This window comes from Triplophysa rosa, linkage group LG22 (genome assembly GCF_024868665.1).
Source record: "Triplophysa rosa linkage group LG22, Trosa_1v2, whole genome shotgun sequence".
NCBI classification, from domain to species: Eukaryota; Metazoa; Chordata; class Actinopteri; order Cypriniformes; family Nemacheilidae; genus Triplophysa; species Triplophysa rosa.
Genome location: NC_079911.1, coordinates 17,769,923 through 17,788,133, shown reverse-complemented (window position 1 = coordinate 17,788,133; position 18,211 = coordinate 17,769,923). Strand labels below are relative to the sequence as shown.

Sequence of the window (18,211 nt, the reverse complement as noted above, 5' to 3'; positions counted from 1 at the left end):
AAAAAAAGGCACCGAACTCCCTAGTGCTTCCTGTAATGGCCTTAATCAAATTCCTAAACAAAGGGGAAATAGATTAATGAAAGATAATCGCTTGCAATCAGTCTACTTACACCTGCTAGTAGCACAATAGCAATAGCACAACTTGTAGACAACCACCACAAATAGAGGACTTAATATTCCACACATTTGTCACACAAGAGCTTAGTTCCAACACCAAGAATCCTCTCTTTGCCTGGGACAGCGGAGAGCGTAACACTCAGGAGATGAAAAAACTCCTCGATGAACAGATTCCTCGTCCTTAAAAGCAGTATCCTCCACGTGAGCGGTAATGAGGAGCACCTGTCGCCAATCGGAGGTCTGAGTGAGAGGGACAAAAGAACAACAATTCCCAGCATACAGCACTCACAACCTTACACCAACATTGATATTTATTACTTTTTTTTTTAAAAGAGAAAATACGCATACGGGAACGTAACAGTATGTACTGGATAAGAAAGCAGTGCATCTTGAACTTGACGCTTCACAGCCGACCACGCAGTTTATCAAACCGCCGTGCCCTGACTCGCGAGGTGTTTTATTTATTCCATTTTTATTTACAATAAACACATCACTGAAGCATGACATGAGGCTTATGTGTCTGTTTCTGATCATTTTCCCGCACATTTTATTATAGATATGTGTTTTTTTTTCATTATTTAAACCCCTCAGTAGCAAATTTAAAGTTAATCCCTAACTGAGAGATAAATCAGAGTTTAAAATAATGGAGCAACAGAATTAAAGTTTATCTAGATTTACTGTAAAATTAAAACCTGGATCAAATGATATCTTAAATATAAACCTGATTATTTTTAAACAAGGTTTACAGTTGGGTTCAAATGGAATTATTAAATAAACCTTGATTTAATCTAGATTTAAACCTAATCCTTGTTGGTGCAACCCACCCTGTGTCTTTGTTCATTTACTAACTGCTTGCAATACTTCTAGGTCAGCTCTGAGCACCGATTATCTCTGTACTAACGCAGCTCAAAAATACTCCAGACATATACTCACTCCATATTCACCATATTGTTCCTCAGGCCATGTAACAATCACCATTAATGAGAACAGGGAGTTGGAACTGATGGAAGACACTTTTTGAGAATTCAAGAAGACCTACTATTTGACTTAAATTAAAAAGGGGTCAGAAGGGTCCAAAATTAACACTCTTAAAATGCCAAATGTGAGAACTGTACAATTTAATAATACAGGGATTAAAAGTCAACATGAAACATTGTTCTCAACAAATTTCACTTCAAGTTTTTATGCGTGAAATGGAAAGGAATTTGATTTTACCCTTTTGGAATCGCAAAAAGTCATCTCTATATGACAGGCGGTTGGAGAGGAGGGGTTTAGTGATAAGGCACATTATTTGATGTCAGATTTTAAAAAGAACAGGACATGTTTAAGAAAACTACATGTTAATTTCATGTTGGCTTTAAATCTCAAAACGAAAAGAAAGCATGACAGCATTTTTAATAGATGTGGGCGAATAAAATCAAAGGAACAAAATTAATAAAAGAACAGGAATAACTGAGCATTCTGGCAACTTTGACTATCGGAACACACTCCTCTGTGTTGCAAATATGAAAAAACTGTTAAGTAATTCCACTGTCATTGGGACAAATGAAATAATGCACGAAAAATTCAAATTCATGGCCTGGAACCCTTTCGAAAATTAACCACGGTTTTACCATAATTAAACCAAAACCCATGGTAACCAAATTCATTATTTTTCACTACAGTAACCAAAATGTAACCATTTGCAGTAAAACTACGGTTGTTAAAAGTCAAAAAATCTCTTTAAAAAGCCTTAAAGAAAAAGTGACATCTAAATAAGACCTCCTCAAAATAATAACAGCCATGACAATCGCATCAAAACATCTGCATGCAGAAACAAGAGAGCGCGATTATTTAAAATACTTTCAGCATCCATCTGTTTGTGGCTTTAGACAAGCATTCATCAGTATATTGATTTCCCAAAAGGTCTGGGAGTCTGTGTACATTCCGAGGAATACAAAGCAGTCCTCCGGGCAATGTTCGGAAGTGCCGTAAGGCTGTCTGCTCACTCATTTCAGCTTGCTAAGGAACCGCACCACCCTACTAATGACAAACATTTCCAACAAGTTTTATTCAAGCATGTGTGTTGACTAAGTCGACGTATGCTTTCAATTAGCACTTCAGATTGCAGTAGCAGTGGCACTACTCGTGTGGCACAAAGAGTCAAGTAACTCCCACTTTTAAAAAAGCTTCTCCAGAATCACTTGAGTCTCAGATTAAACACATGAAAAAGAAAAAGGAAAAAATACACAATCCCAACTTCTCCAGTTGGACTCTTCATTACAAAACTTGTCAAGACCAGGAGAAAAGGGGACGGAGCTCTCTAAGCTCTATATTTCTGCAGTTGTTCTCTCTAATTAGGTATCTGTGAAGAGAAAGTCAAGAGGGCATCACTCCCTAAAGCAACTTCACATTGAGTGACTGCATCTCTACCAAGAGTTTTCAGGCCCTGGACCTCAAAGGAATGCCGGACATCTTCAAGTGGCCCAGATTTAATAAGCAGCCTGAAATGTCTCGAGACGATGAACCTAAAATGATGAGCCTGATGATAATTCAGCCTGCTCCTTCTCATTTTGCATAGCAAGCCTGCTTTTAAAGTCTACACTTTATTCTTGAGATGTACATTCAATGATTTATTAGGCTGTTAACATCCATCAGTTATCTCTGAATAAACACATTTCTATAATTCAGGAAAATATTATGCAGGTGTAAGCCAACATCATTTTTCACAATCACAAATGTAGAGTACATGGCTGATATTCAGGTTGTAAATAACACAAATGATGCTATTGGCAGTGAAGCCACCGTCACCTGCAAAACCATCAAGATGCATCAAGAGTCGCTTTTCTCACACCAAAAAATGATTTTTCATAAACGCTCACACAAGGAAGGGGGTCAAGCAAACTGACTATATGAGTTCTAGCTTACAAACATTTACATTTATGCATTTGGCAGACACTTTTATCCAAAGCGACTTACAGTACATTGCATTACTACACAATTTGTTTCTGAGTAACTGCAATCCCTGGGAACAAACCCATGACCTCGGTGTTGCTAGCGCCATGCTCTAACCACTGTGCTACAGGAAAGCTGGCTAATTGTACAAAATTGTAGGATTCACATGAACTTTTTGTCGGCCACATTACAGTAGACATTCACAAAGATAAATGAATCGTCTAATGACAAAAATCCCACTCAAAACTTTCCAGGAAATCACAAAAGCGCATCATGGGAACAAGCACACATCTCTGGTTGTGGAATTGGACTTGACCTTGACCCTGAGGAGTCATCTGACTTTGTTACGCGATACTCATAAATTTGATGAGAGTTCGCTTTAGAGCTGCAAGGTAATGTGAGCGCCTTTGTATACCAGCCACCGAGTCATGCACTCTAATGAGGACGACAACACTGTGTTGCAGACTTGCCACGAAATCTGACAAACCCTCTAGATGCAATTTAAACATCCATGCCATCCATAATCCACAAGTCATTAAAAACAAACGAGTGCCGTAACTGTTGAAGCTAACTTAATTAATTTGGTTTACTAAGTGCACTGCGTATTGTAAAATAACAGAATTTTAACTTTGGATGCACATCAATTTCCATAAAATGGCTTGGAGAGGTACGGAAAGAACCGCATTTTGTCAGTGATTACTCTCCAAACTGAAAACAAATGAGAATGTAGTTTTAATATGCCACAAATATAACAAAACTGTAGGGTGACAGACAATGACAGTTGTTAACTCTTAACGCGGTCTCATTCCCTCTCCTTTTATCCATCAATCCGTCTGTACATCTGCTCGGTTAGTTCAGCTCAGCCCTAACAACGTGCTCTCTGAAATGTACTCAGGGAATGAAAACCAATGCTGTCATTACGCCTTACGACCAACATACTGGCAGTTGAAGGCAGCCCGCCCAGAAACCCCACAGCAGCACAATGTCTTCTCTGCATTTAAAAAATAAGCCTTTGCTCAACCCCTACTGTGTGCCTCAAAACATATGTCGCGTTTGAAACCGGAAACACCTTGAGCTGGTGGTACTGTGTCTTCTGTGCAAAAATCAAGGAGATTGTATGGATGGAAACGGATGAAATGGGAAAGACTCTGACTTCTCTGACACATCATTGTTTTCTTCATCTGTGTTTGGGAATAAGAGGACACACTTACTGCATGCAAGGAAGACTCTTGGCACATTAAGTATGCCAAGTGGTAAGGTTTGTCCTCCTGGGGACAATTCAAGGTGGAACAATAGTTCTGATTTATAATAGGCAGAACAGAGTAATGTCAAGCTCTGCAAGTCTGTCAACGACAACTGGCATCAGCGTAATCTAAGCCAATGTTTGTGTTCACCCTCAGAAATCTTAACATTTGGGCCATCATAATCACAAACGTCACTGTTAATGTACCTAAAGTACATTTGCTTGCACTAATGTTGGCCAAAAATGTAACACCGTTTTTTATCAGATGACTTATACCGGTAAATAGAGGCAAAAAAATTAATCATTTCCACATAATATAATTTGCATAACTGACATTTGAACCGTAAATATAACCTCCTTCGGTCACATATAAACATTTTTACCTAAAACCACGTCTGAATTAGCGCTGGTTCGGCCCAGATTATTATTATATCATACGTTCAATTACAATCAAGTAATGCCCCATAAGCTCTAAATGCCACACAGACCTAATTACATTATAGGCATATTTAGATCTAGAGCAAAGGACGAATAAGCAATGCTGAAAGATCTTTGCAAGTAGGCTATTTGCGCAAAAAATACCAACACTAACGTTAACTGCGCAATTAAAGTAGCCTACCTTACAGAAACAAAAGATGAACTTGAGTTTTTAAGAGCTTGAAGAATATCAGTCGGGTATTTATTTACTCATAATAGATTAAATGAAAGACAAGTTAGTTAGTTAACTAACAACAAATGTGGAAAAAGATACAAAGAAACGTAAGGAAATTGACCACGCGCGAGGAGTCCCGTGTATAACAAAAGAAGAAGAAGCGCTTTAAGTGACCATTACTTTCAATAAACTTCATTCATCTTATTTTGAAACAAGAAAAAAACGATTTCTCGCCGCGATTAATTTACACAAAGAAAGTGCACTTCACAAAAGCCCGTCTACACGCCCATCTATCCCTTAATAAAGATAGCTCTTACCGTCTAAATCCCTGAAAAGACGACGGCCACGACATCCGTGATTTCTTTAGACCCGGTCGATGACCCGTATCCACCGCATAGGTTCGGTCCATTTTTTCCCTGGCTGCGTTCAGGTAAGCAATCTGACGGTGTGTGAGAGAATATTCGCTGCCTCTCTCTCTCTCTCTCTCTCTCTCTCTCTCTCTCTCTCTCTCTCTCTCCTGTCTCTCTCTCTCTCTCTCTCCTCTCAGAGTTTCTGCGCTAGTGATGGTGAGGCGGGCGGCTGCTGCCTGCTGCCTCCGCAAATGTTCAGGACGAGCGCGTGCATGAGACCGGTCACTTTCCCGCTCAGCGGGAGCGACCGTTTTTTTAAACTGCCACTGACTCTGAGGGAAAGCGATTCCGATAAGCTGCCTTTAATATTACTACACGGCCTGCACATCTTGTCAAGCAGGAAAATGCCTTGCAGGATGAAGAACTACAAATTAATACCTGAGGTAAAAATAACACATGGGAACAAAAATAACTCTGACATTAGCCTAATGCCAAAACTACAAATGTGGAATTTAAATATTGTAATGCGTACAATGATAATCATATTTTACATTTATTTATCAAACGTTTTTGCGATAAAAAGTACATTTTCATTATGCAACAGTGTTTGAAGACCTTTTGGTATTGCACTTGCCTCAGAAAAAAAGAACAAATATTGATGACTCATCTCCCACTAAAGGGCATGTCCACATTTTCGTCCAATTGCATGGGGTACATGCACACAGGTGATGACGTACTTCCGCTAAAATCTCAGCCAGCTAAGCCACTTCCTCTCTCATAGAGCTGAGGTAATTGTTCACCAAGTGATAACGATGCGTTTAGTCAGAAAACGTTCAAATACCGACAGTAGAGATGCACGATAAATCATCGGCCATATCAGTAATAAAATTTAGGCCGATATATTATAGCCGATAAATTATGAATCATTTCACCTGGTTGAACCACTTCAGCACGCTGCTCACAGTTAAAATCCAGTACAGTAGCAGAACAAAAGCATATTGTTTGAAGCTGACTGCTGTCTGAATGCTTTCTGTCTTGAGACCTTGTGGCTATTGAGAATACCTTTCTGGGTTGCTCTGGAAGAACATATTTAATTTGTTTATTAAATAAACATTATATCCCGAAAAGTTTAAAAGTTCAATGATCTTTAAATAGTGTAAAGTAGGCTTGGTACGTGATTTTCAGGGGGGGGAATCATTTTCAGTCTCAGAAAACGTTATATTATTTAGATACTGTATATCGGACAATATATCGGTTATCTAATGTTCAAGAATGATCGTTATCGGCCAGAATTTACATATCGGTGCATCCCTAACCGACAGCCCATCGTTGACTGTAATCCTATGCATTTTGAAGTAACCGAGTGAAAATGCCATGGTTCCCATACGGACGCTACGTGCGGCGGATGTAACAGAGCTGGCTGAGACTTTAGCAGAAAAATGCCATAGCTTCGTGTGCATATACCCCATAAAAAACTAAGAAAAAAAAGGCCCCTCATCCTGAATTATAAATATCAACTGCCTTTGACTAGCAATAACAAAGCATGATTTATGATTTGAAAATACAAAACAGACAGAATTACTCATCAAGCCATTTCATGAGATTTTTAACTAACGCATATCATCCACTGCCATGGTAGTTCAACTTTGTGGGCTTCAGCAATAATGTGCTGATGGCAAATGCATTAAGCGGTGCACACTGCACATACTCAAGAGCGAATTTTCCAATGCAAATTCAAGTTTACTGTAGGCTGACTGATTTTTATGAGTTGATAAGTTTCATGATTGAACTGAATAATGGATTTAGGTCTGGTAGAGCAAATCAAAGAACCCATTCACTTACAGGAGCTTGAGAAGACAGAAAATGGAATATTTTTCCCCTTATGAACTTTCATAAATAAATCAGATTAGTAAACCGTTCAAGAGAATAAAACGAGATACAAGCTAGATTAAAATGCGAATATAACGTTACTATGATGGCATTCCTAATACTAGCCTACATATACAGTTCATGGCTTTCTTGCGACCGTTCCACAAGTCCACTAGTAATTCAGGCAACCCAAAAATACAGTTTTTTAAAAATATGCAGCTTTGCACATCCAGAAAGAATACAAAATCAAAACCATAATAAATCATACCTAAATAATCTGTGCATGTAATTGGAGTATGTGTAAGAGTCATTTACGTCAAACACAACAGAAAGAGTCAAATTTACATGGTGCGTGTATTATATTATATATTAAAATGTATTTATTACATGCCACAGCATGCACAAACTTCTAAATGAATCCCAGCTGTTTTCACATATCAAGAAGCCCCAGCGAATATGACTCACCGGACTCATAAACATTGTATTTCAGTCCATAGCTGATTCAAGCTCCTGATATTGCCACTCCAGCACAGCACGGCTTCAGCAAGAGACAAATGCAGATTTTATATGCACGTTTCTATGAAAGACATGAACCTTGTGAGAAGAATTGATTTTTTTAGAATTTACAAATGCCGTGCTGGCTTTATACCCTCCCAAAAGTCAGCAAAGGTCATATTGGAATGTGTTTAAAACTATTAATGATTCATGAAAATCCAAATGAAAGCTGATTTGAACAGTTGTAGTGTCACCAACAGGACGGCCAATGGGACTGTCAAAACCGATCAACAATAGGGCTGACAGTGTGTCACCATGTTTAATTCAGTGACAGTTTGGATCCACTCTGAATGAATTATAAATGTGCGATGCTTAGAGGCAAAGCCATATACGCAGGAAATGTGTTTGAAAAGTTGCACTAATCTCTCCACTGCAGTTGTGAGTACTGTAGGTAAGAAAATTGGTTATGTCGTTATAAAAATATACGTCAGGTATCCTGCAATTTATACTTTACAGAATTAATGACTTATGAGTCTGTACTGACATGATTTCACAAACTTGACATTTTGATATTTAAACTGTATATCAGTAATTCAGATTCTGAAAGGAAATGATTTTTTCATTTCCAATGAGAGAAGGTCGAACTGTGTTTTCTCTGTGGGAAAAATAAGAGAAGACGTTTCGTTGAAACAGTTTTGTCCTTGGTTATAAACAGCACTTCCATCTATACGTATAACCACGTCAACTATTAAAACTTAATGGAAGGACAGTACCTAGTCAATAAAGTCTCACTAAAACACTACATCAGTGCTCCGCTAGTTTAGCCTAAAAATAAAGTGCAGTTTCAAGATGACGCAGCTTCTCAATGAATAGCCACAGGAGGAAATTGATTGTGGACGGTGGGGTGCCGCTGATTTTTCTCTTGTATGGAATAAAACTATATTTAAAGAGAGTGCATGCATGCTTTTATGTCGTTTTCAGATTTTTGTAAAACTAACAAGCAAATGACTGCAGAATCTTTAAAAAGCAAAGAAACGGTCAACAAGGCTACTGAAATATTTATGATACAGATGCTTAGGGACATACTAGTTATAATTTCTAATACTATATTAGGACAGATAGTATGCGAACTGGGACGCAGTGACATGACTTGATGGGTCACAGCAACCTAGCAACTGGACAGCATCGCGACAAAAAACACTTGAAACATCAAAGCAACCACCTTGCACCTGACCACATACACAAGAGCTTTGAAAAAAATGTGGAATATTAAAGTCCTCTACTATACTGTGTGTATAAAACTGTAGATAAACATCATACGCTAATAGAAACTGAAGCCAGAAATTCTCTGTTATCATTGACCCTAGAGAGACACCTTTCAGCTCTTTAAAGAGCCCATCACAGAATACAGGCTGCATGGATGATAAATGATAATATTGCCAAAGTATTTTCTAATCTAGCCTCCCCACCAAAAGAAACTCCCACATTAAAGAAGAGTTGAAAAACCAAAGTCAGAAAAAGAGAAAATTATATCGCTTTATTACACAGCTTTTAATACTGCTATAATGGAGCATTGTGCAATCTTCCGTGCTTTATTTATTTATTTGACAAACAGCCATGTAACGAGCCAAATAATGTGATTGCACCGCTATAAAAACTTCAAACGTACGTTGGGGTTAGGCATAATAAAAACATATATTGCATAATTAAAAACAGTAGTAGAACCTCTGGAACCAGCAATAGAAAAGAGTTTACTGTTTGGAAAAACAAGCCCTGAAATTATTAACTTCCTTTATTAAAAATATTGTCTGACACTAAAAAGACTGAATCTGTTTTTTGCTCACCTGCCTGCATCAGCAGAGGTGATGGCGATGACCGGGGGTGTACGCAAGGCCAGGGTGGTGGGACGGGCGATCGGCTCGCTCTCTTTGCTGTTCCAGTCATGTTGTTCAGCCAGTCGAAAGACCAAAGGGGGCAGCTGCAGATTCCGACTGGAACGTCTGCGCACTTGGAAAAGCTCCACGTTTGGAGCGAGTGCCTCCTCTGTATCTGCTTCCTGGGACTCCAGAGACCCATCGCACACCTGGCACAACACAAACACAAACTCTGCGTTTACTAGTGTTCGGGCCTCCACGGACCAGTGCGAAATATATAATGCGCATAACGGATAGGCCGGTTTTTATCTAGTAGAATCTCCAATAAATGCCTTTTCAATATAAATCGCTGAAGGTCAAAAAAACATGCATGCACTCCACATAACAACAGCTAACCATCAGTGTGCCAAAATAATATGAAGCTTCATGTAAAACATTAGTATTCAATACGTGTCCAACAGAAAACTGTGTGGCTTCCCCAATGGTTTTCTGTTCACTAAAATGTCTCAGAATCTCTCGAAAATGTGCTGTTAAGAGGCTCTGTGTGATGAGGCTCTGATATCCACTTTCATTAAACAGCTGTCATTAAAACGGTAAAAAATTGATTTGTAGAAAATGACTTCGAGGTTCTATTAAAGGCATGACCTGAAGCCTAATTCCCAAATTAAGTCAATTCATTTCTTTGAAGAGGAAGTTGAACCTCATGGGATTCAGTTTTACATTCATCAGCCTGGAGAATCCTTCCCGTGTAAAATCTGGTCAAATTCTGGAAAAGAAAAATAATCTGCAAGTAAAACAGACCAAGCTTGTGCTGTTATTGCATTGTATTAACTACCCGACAAGCCTCACAATTAAAAAAGCCACCTTTTATATTTTCAGAAAAGCACTTTAGTTTTACAGTGAAACCCCGCTCATGGTGCACAAATGCACAAAGCAAGCAGAAAAATGCTTTGACTGTGTTTTCTAGGCTTGTGGTCATGAATTATTAAGATGCTGAACATTCCTTCATGCATTATTATTTATGGGATATTTAACCAAGCATAAATTATCTACAACAATTCAAATCTACATTGGGCACATACAAGACTCTCGGTTTACAAAAAAAGGAAAATTTAAATAATATACATACACACAAGTGACCACTCACAAACATCTCAAAAGAGTCACCTGAGTCACAGCCTGTGTTTACATTACTGTTGTTTTCTTCTCGCAGTGAACTGCACTGATATCTGTGCAGTATCCACAGGGACTATTCGACTGCGCTGCCGCAAGATGGAAAGCATGCTTCCAGAGGTAACGAAGTATTTTGCATTTCCCACACCACTACGTCATTAGCATAAGCAGTCCATCAGCGACACAAAACTTAAGACGAGAGCCTACTGTGAAAAAGTGATGACAGCATCATTTATTTCCGTCTTGCGCGGCTTTATTTCCCCATATCCACAAAAATGCACGGATAACAAAAATTTGAAAGTTAATGGGTTGAAATGTTAACCCATTCGTTTATCATTCAATTTTATTTCTACTTCACAAATTACACTGGAAATTCAATTTTGTACAAAGCATAACACCAGTTAATATATTGCGCTTTAAGTTTTCTCTCAAAGCGCATTCATCTGAACCAAAAGTACAAAAGCCATCTATCAAATCAAAGTTGAATCTTTTACTTTATTCCCTTGTATTTTGCCTGTCTGCAATAAGCCCCTAATGCACAATTCCTTATTATACGAGTAGCTTGACTCATCCGATAAATCCTGCGCGCACGTTGAAAGCTGCGGCCCCCAGCACAAAGTATCAAGGGCTTCATTTATAGTCTGCGCAACATAGCACACCCAATTGGCACACAAAATGCATCCATGTGACTAAAGAAGATACAATTAGCGAAGGAAATCCGGTTGTTTGGTACGGCGACACAACATCGTGAAAATCGTCGCAACACAATGAGAGTCAGAGTCGCGTCAGGATTGCGGGTGGTTTAAAATAGGCTCTCAATAGCTGTGGAGATGCAGATCACAGAGACGGTTTGAATGGCACGGAACAAAGACCCGTGATCACCTCACACAAGCCCTCTACTCGCGGCACACGGCAGAACGTAGCGCTTTGTTCGCCAAGAGAACAAAGTGAGTGGGATTTGAGGCCAATTTCAACTGGTGCACAAAACTGTTTGGCAGATGTATTCTGGGAAAAAAAAGGAGGCACAGGTTATCAGTTGGACGTGGGCTTGGATTTCAAGATGTTGCTCTGGACAATGGAACATGAATCATGAGTTGCTACACGCTCATGGGCTGCTAAAAGCTAAAATGGTTGAAAGCATTACAAATAGGAGTTATCAACAGAAATGCATAAAAGGATTAAACGGGTGTGATCTTTTAAAAAAATGCATGTATAGAATGGAAAGCAATGGCTCTAAAATCTTATTGGATGAGCCTTATTTAATTCTATATTACTACATTGAAACATTTTTACACAACTCGCTTTTCAATTCATAAATCATTAACAAATCTGCCAATTTGAGATTATTTTTATATTTAACCATAATGTCTAAAATGAAATGTTGCGGAGGGTTACCGTCCCAGATGGTGAATTAGTCACATGTGTAAATGTTAAAGCACCTGAATTAGCTTACAGTGGGAGAACCTCCGTCACCGGATAAAATATCACGCAGATTCACAGTGGTTACTGTTGTTTATAGTCATCCACAGCGTATTAAAAGAGCAGCAGTCAAGTCACTCAAATGGATTGAGAGTGTCTCTCTACTCTAAACAGCCTTGACAGACTCAATGTGATGATGAGCAGAAATGGGACAGCAAGGCAAAGGCTGTTTTGTGCAAATATTATTATATCTATTTGTGTGCATGTAACTGCATGCCATTAGTCTGGCTGTCCTTCACTAAGCAGACAAAAACAGCCTCGTCCCTATATGTCATTTATTTGTGGACGGTCTTGCAATGGAAGTGAAAATATTGCTCCCATACATCCATCTGAGTGTAAACTAAGTATTACAGAACACAGGGAATAAATCAGCAGTTTCATCACTCACCCATCAGTCGGGGGTATTTCTTCTTGTACTGCGGGTGGGATCAGATACTGTTGCTCGGGGTAAAAACACTTTAACTAGGAAGCCATTTACAAAATAAATTTTCTAGATCAGAGAGAATTTGCTATTTTTTGCGTTTCGACTCGTCTTACTTGGTAACAGGCTAATTTAATTTTCCTAAAAGATGCATGTTCTATAAAGGCAAGATGTTGTCTGCAACCCCTTCAAGTGAATCATGATCATAAAATTACTATTTGAAATTGATCATTAAATTGTAGAGATGTTCCCATTTTTCCGAGTACTGATCCTGTATATACTACTAGCCCTGTATGAATTGATAGAATTATTTTATGGTGTGCTTCCGACTTATCCCTTAATAAAACATGAACCCTATTAAATTGTAATCATGGATCACAAAGAATAATACACATAGATAAAATGAGCACAATAAAACCAGGGATGTTGATTTGAGTTGCATTCCATGGACAATATGAATGTTACGTGCATCTGTCTGGTTTGAGGACCATCTAGCTTTGGGTGGAACTGATGTTGTTACATTTTATTCAGGGATCATTGATCCAAGTCCTTTTCCTTAGGAACTAAACACAATCACATTCTCAGACACACATCCGTGCCGTGTAGATCTAAAGAACCATCGAGGACCAGCAGAAGGGTCCTCAACTACAGGGGAAAAAATACTTGAACCAGACACAAGGAAGGCAACTCCATCTACATCAAAGGCTGAGAAAGAAAACACAGTCGGACAAAGAGATAAATAACCTTCAGTTCCTCCAATCAGTTACAATGATCGCTCACAACATGTCTGTAGGCAATTCCAAACAACCATGTGACCTATGGATTCTCGGTTGAATCACAATTAAGGGCTCCTTTATTCTTTGGGAAGAACCTCAATGTCTAGTTTATCTAAAAGAATCAATATCGAAGGCTGGATGAATTTCCAAAGAATCCTAATCCGGGCATCATGATAAATTTGCTAATCTTGTTGGGGATTCTGGCGTCTGCTTACTCATGGTTCAAAATCGTCGTTCGCACATTATGACGTTATTCAATTATGCAAATGCATTCAACGCCTCCGTGAGACCATAACATTTCATCATTGATTGATGCAGACCTCCTACTTGTCAGAAATCCAAACTTTGTTTCAGAAAACACGTTGTTTATCTCCAAGTAATGAAAGTGTCCAGTAGAATTATAATTTGAAAGGTGAAATATAAAACCAGATAAATATGACTCAATATTGGCATTGTAATTATTGTCTGCATAATCCGACCCAATCAGATTTCCTTTCTACACATGAAAACAACAGCCTTCACTTTTACACACAACCTATCTAAAGAAGGGCAATAAAAGAAAAAAGAAAAGAAAACATTTAAAAATATATCTGCTCTCAAACAAGACTGCACTGTAATCTTTTTTAATCATTTCAAATAAACAACCTTAAGATATAATGTTTGACAGAAAGCAGATTTGATTCTTTTTCCATTAGTTCAGGATTGGCAAAAGTCACTAGATAAGGCTATCAAGCTTCACTCTCAATATATAATACAATACACCCCAGGAAACACAGCTGTAATCTCAGTCAAGCCCTGATGAATGACTGCAGATAGTGACTTTAGCAGGTTGTTGGTTATGCGTTTGAAGCAATAACTTTGTTGAAGGATTACAGTTGGTACGTAGATATTTTTAGACATAAACTAAAGACACAAGAGACTTGAAGTAACTGTCAACTGGAATCTGTGACATATGGTAGAACTCTACAGCTATTCAAACCATGAGCACATAAACATACCACCACCCACTTGCACTTACTGAATATTGACATCTGAATCATAACGGGTCACATGTGAGGTTTAAAAAGAATATTTAAAAAAATCTGTCATCATTTAGTCAACCTTGAAAACCTATATGACTCTTTCTTCTGTAAACCACAAAAGAAGATATTTTGAGAAATGTCTCAGTGGTTTTGTGTTCATAGAAGTCAATGGGGGCCAATGTTGTTTGGTTATCAACGTTCTTCAAATTATCTTCTTTTGTATCCTTTTCATGCAATGTGCAACTGATAAAAGAAAAAAATGGGTTAACAACAATTACCACGCTTACATGATTAATTCAGGATCACCAGAGGCTAAGAAGAGAAATGCAGTCATTAAGCAAGGTTGATGAATCAAGAGAAAACTGCTGCAGGTTTCAGGAGAGAGGTTGAGATAAACAGCCTGCTGAGAGATGCTGTATATATGCACATCGCTGAGAGCTGATACCCCTCATTATAAATATTGCTCTAGGGTTTATATGTGGGATGAATGTACCATCTATTCAATGAAGCTTTTATAGCCACTGTCGTTTGGTGAAAATGTAATTTCCATCAAAGCTTTTTTAAAAGTTAAGATTTGCACAAGAGCTCCAAATTACAAGGGTTACAATACAAAATATTATTTTAAATCTGATAGATAGACAGATTTTTGGTGTTTGCTGGTAAAAACAGATTCATCTCAAGATTTCACCCTCATCATTTTTGACTGTTAGAGAATGTGTCTTTTACCCATGTATAGTTAAAGTCAATATAAAACCAAATATGCTATTTGGTCACGTTCTATAATGTGACACATTTCAAGAAATCCAATGAGAAGAAAAATGTGTAATTGTGTGAAAAGCGGACACTCAAATTCATAGTTAGTTGTAAAGGACCACTCCGCTCCTGAAACATTTCCAGCATCCAGTAGATTGAAACTTAAACAGCTGTGTGATGTCATCAAAAACAGCATTGATTTCAGAGCTAGAGAAAGTGATCACAATTTAATCAAAAAAGATTAAGACTTAATAATCACACATAAAAAGACCATTATTGAGTATTACTAATGTAAAAAGCGTCAATTTTGATTTCTAGTTGACTTTAACAGAAACACTGAATCAATACACCTATAATGCAAAAATAAGATCTTCATACAGCAAAAATTAATTCCATGTGGGTTTATACAGTTAAACTCTAATATGAAAAAAAACTTTTTGTAGGACTTTAGAATATGGGAATTAAAAATTTAAATTCAAATACACATCAGATTATCTCAGAAAATCCTTTATGAAAATTCTGTGAACTTTGTTAGTTGAAAATTGTTAGTTGACAAAGAGTTCATAAGATAACTCTGTTTTTATACATTTTCAAAAATTATGTTTTTATTATGTTAACATGTTTTTATTATTGTGCTAGTTAGCTTTATTTTTTTGTTGTTATTATTACTTAATCAAAACAACCCAACTGCAGTTTGATTGATATTAATTGACCCTTCGCAAAGCTCGCCCCCTTTGCTATGGCTGTGTAACTACTACCTTACTAACTATTCATAAGCACCATAGGAGTTTATTGAGGCAAAATTCGTAGTTAATGGTTTGTTAATAGCGAGATTTGGACCTTAAAAACATTTTTTTAAAAAAAATTTTTCCTGTCACACCATGGGACACATTTACAGTATATTTGTCAACTACCAAATGATAAATATAACTCTATGGGTGAACCTGATAGCATGGCCAGGTTAATATGCTGTAAAAAATACACAGGCATTATGGCTTCCTGTATTGATTTAACAAACAATTACAGATGCCCCTCTCAGTTCTCTTTATAGATCCAGCTGTTGTGGAGGATAAATGACCTTCTGTTGGAAACAACATAAACTGTTATTTTGTAACGCTCCGTTTACAACGTCGAGTGTTTTTAAAACATGGCCCGTTGCATTGTACATGTATTAGCTGTCTATTAAGACTCACCTCTCAAGGGTTAGTTAGCAACGGCACAATGAAGAGGGATTATCCACGCTAAATGTGCGGCCACGTCTCAATACTTCTTGTCCTTCAGCCAGAGCACCGGACCAGTTGCGTAATTGGTTTAAAATTGCGAACCACATACAAACGTAGGAATAGGGTGTGTGACATAATTGAAGCAAACGAAATCAAAGCAATTTCGCACCTGCTGTATGGCTGGTGTTTATTGTCGCTCTAAGCCGGGTCATTCACACTGGCGGTCTCAGCTAAATTGAATTTATGAGAGACCTTTAGTAGGTCAAGCTCATCTTCTCGTGAACGTCTGTGTTTAGAGGTGAGTTTCTCCTTGGGGACTTTTACTGTTTGTAGTGTTGCTTGTTTGCCTGCAACTCTTCGGTCATTTTCTAATAAGCGACTCCGTTTCAAGTAATACATAAAAAATTGCACGCTGCCCCATTTTATTGGTGAAATCGCTTAAGGAGTCCTCGTTATAATTACATCTTCACAAGATGATTTCTACTTGCTGCCTGACTGTTGTTCATAGATAGAGACTTAAATAAGCAACCAATCCTACAGTACATTGTTTTACCCAGCTCACATAAGCAATGCACACTTATTTAAAGGGGTCATATGGCGCGAATATGTGTTTTTCTGTGTCTCTGATGTGTTATAAGTTTCCCATGCATGTATTAGACACGTAAAATTGCAAAAATTAAAGTGTCAGACCAAAAGATGCATTCTATCTAAAAGCGAATGCTCACCCAGACCTGCCTGAAACGCCTTGTGTAACCACACCCCCACAAATCTATATCAGTTCGTGGAATGAGTTGACTAAGACAGCCGCAAGTAAGGTGGGCGTACCTGTCAGTACACCTCCTTTGGAACCTGATGTTCCAAATATGGTAAGAGGCGTTACATTTCAGTCACACGCTTGCAGTATTCGACCAATCACTGTGCATTGGTTAACTGGCCAATCATAGCACACTTCGTTTTTCAGAGCGATGATGTTTCTAAAAAATACACGCGTTTCAGAGAGGCGGGGCAAAGAGGAGATACAAACATGCACGGTATGTGGAAAAAACAGCGTTTTTGAACCTTAAATCGTGTATACACATTGCATTACATCTAAAACAAACGAGCCGTGTCATATGACACCTTTAAGCACTTACTGTATATTAACAGGTTACATCATTCACCCGACATACTGCATGCGGAGAAAAATGTGACTTCTTGAATATGTTGGGGCACTAAATACATAAGCTAATGCTTTAAGTTTGTCAAATAAATTTTAACTATATTACAATATGTAAAAATATGCACTCACTAACATTCTTGTGCCAGTCATCAATGTTTTACTTTGACTACAGTATAAATAATTTTACATTAAATGTTCATGAAAATGCAATCATTTAATATTTAAAAACTCTTATTATTTATTAATCTTCATGGCACTTAAAACCTTCATGACTTTGAAAATATCAGATTCTGTGACCATAAAACGGAAGTCAATGGGGTCCAATGTTTACCAACGTTTTTCAAAACATCTTTTGTTTCGCAGAAGGAAGTCATACAGGTGTGGAATGACATGAGGGTAATTAAATGATAGAAATTTATTTTTGGGTGAAATCCCTTTAAATTCATTTATTTTCTGTAAAAACTGAAATATCACAAATGTGCATATTGCATTAAAGGTCCAGTCAGTTAAATCTAGCGGCAAGGTTGAGAATTGCAACCAACCGCTCACTCCAAACCCCATCCACCCCCCCAATCTAGCTGTCATTTACACAAACACCCTCATCATACATCATTTGTGCTAAAGACAAAAGAGATAAGTCAAATACGATCTAAGAGATGCTGCCATTTCTC

General features: G+C 37.8%; 1 protein-coding gene across 6 annotated transcripts in view; it reads right to left on the bottom strand.

Moving 5' to 3' along the window:
- Positions 1-18,211, bottom strand: part of LOC130546116 (cAMP-specific 3',5'-cyclic phosphodiesterase 4D-like) — a 136,283-nt gene that overhangs the window by 104,288 nt on the left and 13,784 nt on the right. For 4 of the 6 annotated variants that reach the window (XM_057321205.1, XM_057321207.1, XM_057321210.1 and 1 more), the window contains one exon: positions 9,505-9,743. In XM_057321205.1, the coding sequence (XP_057177188.1) occupies positions 9,505-9,743 (239 nt within the window). Of the gene's footprint in view, positions 1-5,263; positions 5,397-9,504; positions 9,744-18,211 lie in introns of those variants that run through there. The other 2 variants (XM_057321216.1, XM_057321212.1) reach the window with 2 other exon arrangements.